At 48.7% G+C, this 6,422-nt stretch overlaps 1 protein-coding gene across 1 annotated transcript in view; it reads right to left on the bottom strand.

The window, feature by feature from the left end:
- Mboat1 (membrane bound O-acyltransferase domain containing 1) overlaps positions 1-1,916 on the bottom strand; it is a 105,974-nt gene extending 104,058 nt beyond the window's left edge. Inside the window, exon 1 of the mRNA XM_028881009.2 lies at positions 1,644-1,916. Within this exon, the coding sequence (XP_028736842.1) occupies positions 1,644-1,739 (96 nt within the window). The 5' untranslated portion in view covers positions 1,740-1,916. The remainder of the gene's footprint in view (positions 1-1,643) is intronic.
- Positions 1,917-6,422: the final 4,506 nt, after the last annotated feature.

Consider the following 6,422-nt stretch of genomic DNA (forward strand, 5'->3'; position numbering starts at 1 on the left):
TACAATAGACTCTGGTAGGAATTAGAGAGGTCAATGCAAAATGAACTTGTCCTATGGAAATTCAGCAACAGATAAAGTTAGTTTCCGAGTGACAGAATTTGTTCTTGTGCCTGCCTGCCTGCCTGCCTGCCTGGGTCCCTTGGACTCCTGGTCTTTACTACAAAGTGAAGAGTAATTGACTTAACATCTGATACATCTACCAAGTTCCTGACTCTCAGAGTTCTGCAACTGATGAGAAGGCAGTAGGCAGAACCCCAGAAGCTGAGGGGACGCTGAGTAAATGCCAAGGCCAGGTCCAGCTTCATTCATCATTGCCAGAGGAATGCAAATGGAGGGGAAGCAGGTACAGGTAGCTCTAGCGTGAAAGGAAAGAAAACAGCTCTAAGAAGATGGGAAATCTTTTTGTTCTTCTTTTGCATTTTTGAGCCACGGTTTTACCATGTAGCCCAGGCAGGCTTGGTGCTCTCCACATGGCCTATCCTGGTCTCCAACTTGAAGATGTTAAGTCTCAAAGCCTGGGACAGACGGCCGAGGTGCCATTTAACAGAAGCAATCTTCCTCCCTCAGTCTCCCAAGAACTGGAAAAACAAGCATGCACCACAATACCCAGCAAAAGAAGGGAAAATAAACACGGAAAACTCAGCAGAAACGAAATAGTAGGGGAGCAGATGTCTTATTCCCACCTACCCTGCCTGAGTCCGTTTAAATCAATCTTACACAAGCTTGAGGTGCCAAAACAAAGTAAACAAGCCTACACCCCAGGAAGACTTTTCCCTTAGTCCTGGGGCTAGCACCCAGACCCTCCTGGATACTACAAGCTCTACCTCTGAGCTGCAGCCCTGGCTGTCTCTACAAGATTGCTCACCAAGTTACTGTTGCCAATTTTAACTGTAATGTAGCAGGCAGTTCCTGAACAGTTCAAAAGATTTTCCCGCAGCCCCTCTTCTCCCAAGAACCGGCCCTACTCATCAGCTTCCCACAGCAGGGATGAATAAAGGCCCTCGTGGTCTGATAAGCATCTCCACACAGAAGGAAGAGGATCACCACAAGTTCTAGCCCAGCCTAGGCAAAATAGATAGTTCAATGCCAGCCTGAACTACAGAGTGAGTGTCAAGAAAGTCTGGGCTACACAGCCAGATGCTGTCTCAACAAACAAGTCACCGCCATATGCTAGACTATACCTACACACCTACTTAGTCGGGCTTTTTACTTCTTGTGGTTGTTTGGTTTTGTTTTGGGGTTGAGGCGTCTCACTCAGCTACCTAGACAGTAGATTGGAACATGCAGCAATTTTCCTGCCCCGGGCTCTGGAGTATTGGGATTAGAGGAGTGAGCCATCACCACGCCCAGCTCAATCAAACTTATTCTTAAAGTAGGCTCGCCTAAATTTAAAATCACAAAGACCAAAGTACACTAGTGGGAAAATGCTGGATTCGTGAATCTCACCACTGAAGTTTCGATCACAGACCAAAACTTAAGTTCAGTCCAACTTGCCGGTTTAGGTGAACGGGTAGCTTTCACACAGAAAAAGCAACCGACTCAAAAGGAAGCCCTCGCACCTGTGGCCTGTGGGCGGGGACCCGGGCGCACCCCTCTCCCCAGACCGAGGGTCCGGGTCGGGGTCGCGGGTGGGACGCTGTTACCTGGTCTAGCGGGATGCCTAGGAGCTGGCTGAGCGGGTGCAGGCAGGTGGAGCCCGTGGTGCGGTAGGAGAGGCTGGCGGCCGATTGCGCAGCCATCCTGCATCTTCGGGTATGCTGTCGCCTGGGCGCTGCACACTGGTCACCTCGAGGGTTCTGGAGGATCGCGCGGGAACCCGTCGCTTACTCCAGGGCGCGGACCTGGCGCTGCGGTCCCCCACGCCTGGGAGGGCTGGGCCCCCAGCGCTGGGCTTCCCGCTCCGCACCGCCCGCCGCCTATTGGCCGGTAGCCGGGGACGCCCCGGAGGAGGAGCCGGGCAGAGCAGGGCGAGGATCCCCGGGAGCCCGGCCCGGGGCGGCCGGGAGACGCCCTGCCTGCTCCCCAGCTCGTCGGCCTCCGGGGGTGTCGGGGGCCGCCCTGGGTTCCTTCAAAGTCGTCTCCCTCTCCTCCCAGGCAGCGGGGGTGTCCTGTGCTCTCTTTACAGGCCCGGTTCCTGCTGCCATTCCGGAAGCCAGAAGAGACCTTCGGGCTAGCCAACACCCAGATTCTTCTCACTTTTAAGATTTATTTATTTGCTATTTATAGGCAGGATCGCCTGTAAGCCCAAACTAGCCATGAACTCCCCAATACTGGAATTACAGGTGCACACTAATCATAAAACTCCACTCCATATTCCTTTTCTCCTTAGCCCCCCCTTCCTCCTTCATCCCTAACTATTTCTGTGTGTCTCTGCCTCTCTCTTTCTCTCTCTGTCGTTGTTGTTTGTATTCTGTTTGTTTGTTTTTGTTTTGAACTCCTGGTCCTCCTGCCTGAACCTCCCCAGTGAGGGATAACAGCTCTCTCTCTCTCTCTCTCTCTCTCTCTCTCTCTCTCTCTTCTCTCTCTCTCTCTCTCTCTCTCTCTCTCTCTCTGTGTGTGTGTGTGTGTGTGTGTGTGTGTGTGTGTGTGTGTGTGTCTGAGTACCTCTGGAGGCCAGAAGACCGAGTTAGAGCTGGAGTTACAGGCAGTAGTGAACAGTTCATCATGGGTGCTGGCAACAGAACTCCGGTCCTCCGGAAGCGCAGGAAACGCTCTTAACCCCTGGGCCATCTTGCCAGCCCCTACAGCCCTTTGCTTAAACTGTAGAGTGACTGGAAAATCGGGGCCTTTCTGTTGGAGTGAGAAGTAGTTGAACATGAAGTCCACCTCGGAGAAGAGAAGATCCACACCATGTCTAAAGCTATTTCTCAGCATCCTTACAAGATGGTGATAATGACAAACTGGAGATGTTGCCACATCCCCATGAGCTTACAGCATCTATAAGGTACTATGTATGCAGCCAGCAAGAGACTACAGAGTAAACCTATGTCCTATGGATCCCCGCACAGAATACTAAGATACAGACACAGAAGAATGACTGCTGTCTGTGATAACACTGCTGATCTCCTATCTCCCATATGCCTCCACCTCCAGTGTTCCTGACACAACTGTGGACCTCCATCCTCCGTGGACCTCCATCCTCCGCGGACCTCCATCTTCCATGGACCTCCAACGTCTGTGGACCTCCAGCCTCTATGGACCTCTAGTTTCTGTGAACCTCCAGCCTCCATGGACCTCCAACCTCCATGGACCTCCAGCCTCAATGGACCTCCAACCTCTATGGACCTCCAGCCTCTGTGGGCCTCCAGCCTCTGTGGACCTCCATCCAGCCTCTGTGGACCTCCAGCCTCTGTGGACCAGCTTCAGGACTATGGCATCCCAGATCCATTCAGGAAGTTTCAATAGCCCCCATTACCAGTCGTCCATCATCATGGGGAGGGAGTCTTCTAGCATCCTGCAGTCCCACACCTGCATCTTGCCACTGGCCCAGGAAAACCCAGTCTCCGAAGCAGTGGACTGTGACAATCTAGACACACCTATAGTCTCAGCTACTTGGAAGCCTGGAGCTTCAGGATCGTTTGAGCCTGAAGTTGGTGACCAGCCTAAGCAATATCCTGAGACTCCATTAACATCCCTTCCAGGAACCTCGAAATGTTAGCTGATAAAGAGGCATTTAGGAACACAGGACTCTGGGCTGATGTGTAGAAAGCCAAAGAAAAAAAGAGCTATGTGGTCCCACTGTGAAGCATCTGGAAGCTGCCAGTCAAGGATTGGCTGGCAGAGTATCCAATCAGAGAGGGAGCCAGTGACTTCAGGTAGATGTTATGAGTGTGGACTCAGGTTTCAAATTAAAGGGATAGCCTGTCAAACACAGGCAAGGACTTCCTCCCAGGGGCGTGGGTTTTACTGTTGACGTTTAGAAATGTCATCCCTAGAAAGCTAGAGCCAACATTAAACCGGTAGGTTTTTAGACCCACGCCCCCTACCAAGGAGCAAAGGGAGAACGCCCTCACTATGCTGCTCCCAAGCAGACTCACAGCACAGGCACAGGCACACACTTACACACATACAGGTACACACACAAGCACACTTGTATACACATAAACACAGCACACACACACACACACACACACAGAGAGAGAGAGAGAGACAGGAATATGCTTGAGGCTAATGAGGCTAGACAGACTCACTAAGCATCAACTCTAGAAGATAACCAAGCTGAAAAAAATACTCATGTTGCATGTGACGAAAGCTTATGGGCTATTGAAATTGGATGGAGCTGCACGCATTTGTTTAAAAAATGAAAAGGGAGGCATCGTGGTATATGTGCAGTCTAATCTTTTGGGAAGGCTGAGGTAGAGTCATCCTGGAGCCCAGACATTTGGAGGCAGCCTAGGATATGTCTAGATCTTGTCTAAAGAAAGGGAAGGAAACTCTTAGATGGGAATGGACAGAACAGAAGTAGGCCACTGGCTTAGTATCCTCAAGCAAATGGTTTCCATAATAAGGCTAAGCTCCTTGGACTTCTAGAAATTGTCCTCTGGGGGGTGAGGGGGCTGGAGAGGTGGCTCAGTGATTTAGAGTACTTGCAGCTCTTCAGATGACCTGAGTTTATTTTTCAGCACCCAGGTCAGTGGTTCACAACTGCCTGTACCTCTGGTCTCAAAGGGCACCTGCACTCAAAATCATAAGCAAACCAACAAAACAAACAAACAAAAACAAGGAGGTGGGGATAGCTCTATGAAAATAAATGTTATCTATCACAGTACATAATGATAAAAACTGAAGGTCAGGTACAAAAAGAACTAATAAAGATTGTGGCCTGTTGTGGAAAGGTATATGCCACTGTTGTTGGGGGAACCACACCCGTGGCACCAGACTGTAATGCCAACACCCAGAGGGCTCAGGCAAAAAGATCATGAGTTCTAGGCCAGATGGGGCTACAGAGCAAGAACCTGTCCTGCCATCTACCCACCCCCTCACACACACTAATAACACCAATCATATGCTAGTTCCAACAAGCCTAAGATAAACAACTGAATTAAGACCATCTTCAAAGTTTTCAAAGATCCAAACCCCTTCTTTGAGGACAATGAAAACTATCTTCCCACCATGTATGGAGCTCAACTTGCCTCTTAATGTTATGTCTACACAATGGCAGCATAGACTCGTGGAGTACTAGCATTTGTACGCTTTTCTCTGATCCTCCCGGCAACTGCAGGAGGGTGGGGGACCACTCTTCCGATGTGTCGTCTCCATTCTTATTCATAAGAATATCGAGTTACCGGTGACTTGCAGATGTCACCAGGTTTATTCAGCTAGTATGCGGTAAAGACACACACAAAAAAATTCATGATTCCATTTCATTATTATGAGATCTTTTTATTATACTAGGAGTCCACCTTCAGGAAATAGAAGAAACTGTTTGCACGAGATGTTAAACCAGAGGTTCAACATCTATGAGCTGATCAGAGAAGGGTGGAAACTTACCCACCGGGGGCATTGTCATTAGACCTTGAGTAGTTTCTACACTACCCACAAAGTCATGAGGAACTTACATTTTGCAATCCATGCTCCAGTTTCTTCATGCTTTAGCTCAACTGATAGATGTGTATTTGGATATATAATACTATCTATTGGCCAAACATGTTTTCCAGGCTGGAGATCAAGGATAAACACTACTTTTCTATTTCACATGTTCAGAAAATAAAGAAACTAATAAAACTGAACAACTGTCCAATGTACTGTCACAGTTACCACATTTTTTTCCTTAAGAATACTTTGTACATGTAGGCATTTGAGATGTATCAACACCAGTTATCTCAGTGAGCTGGCTTCTCACATCCAGGGGATGCTGATAAATCCAAAGACAACAGAATCTGTAATAAGATAAAATAAATCAGTCACGAGAAATGCAAAGCAGAAAGCCAGAAGCAGAGGGCAAGCCTGCTAAAAACACTCTGTTAATTAGAATATTCAGACCAGTGTTTTAAGATACGATTTTGTGTATCTCTGTAGTCATCATTTAAGCCCAAATAAACAGTAAAGGGAGGTAATGAAATCCCTCAAAGCCTGAGTGGGTGGAAAGACTACTGCCCTTTTTTCTGGTTTGATGACTTTGAGACATCCACATCTCAGGTTTCAGATTCCTCCATCCCAAAGTAGGCATTAGAATGATCGTTTTGTCCAGTATGATGGTATAGACTGTAATCCCAGCACTGGGAAGGTACAGCAGGAGAACCGGAATTACGAAGCCAGCCTGGGCTATGTAGGGAGATACTATCTGAAAAAAAAAAGGGGGGGGGGGTTGGGGGAGGAGGAAAGGGGAGAGAAGGGGAGGGGAAAGGTGGAGAGGAGCTGGGGAGATGAATGCTGATGAAGTGCTTGCCTTGAAAACCCAAGGACCTGAGTTCCATCCCAAG

Source organism: Peromyscus leucopus, chromosome 5 (genome assembly GCF_004664715.2).
Source record: "Peromyscus leucopus breed LL Stock chromosome 5, UCI_PerLeu_2.1, whole genome shotgun sequence".
NCBI classification, from domain to species: Eukaryota; Metazoa; Chordata; class Mammalia; order Rodentia; family Cricetidae; genus Peromyscus; species Peromyscus leucopus.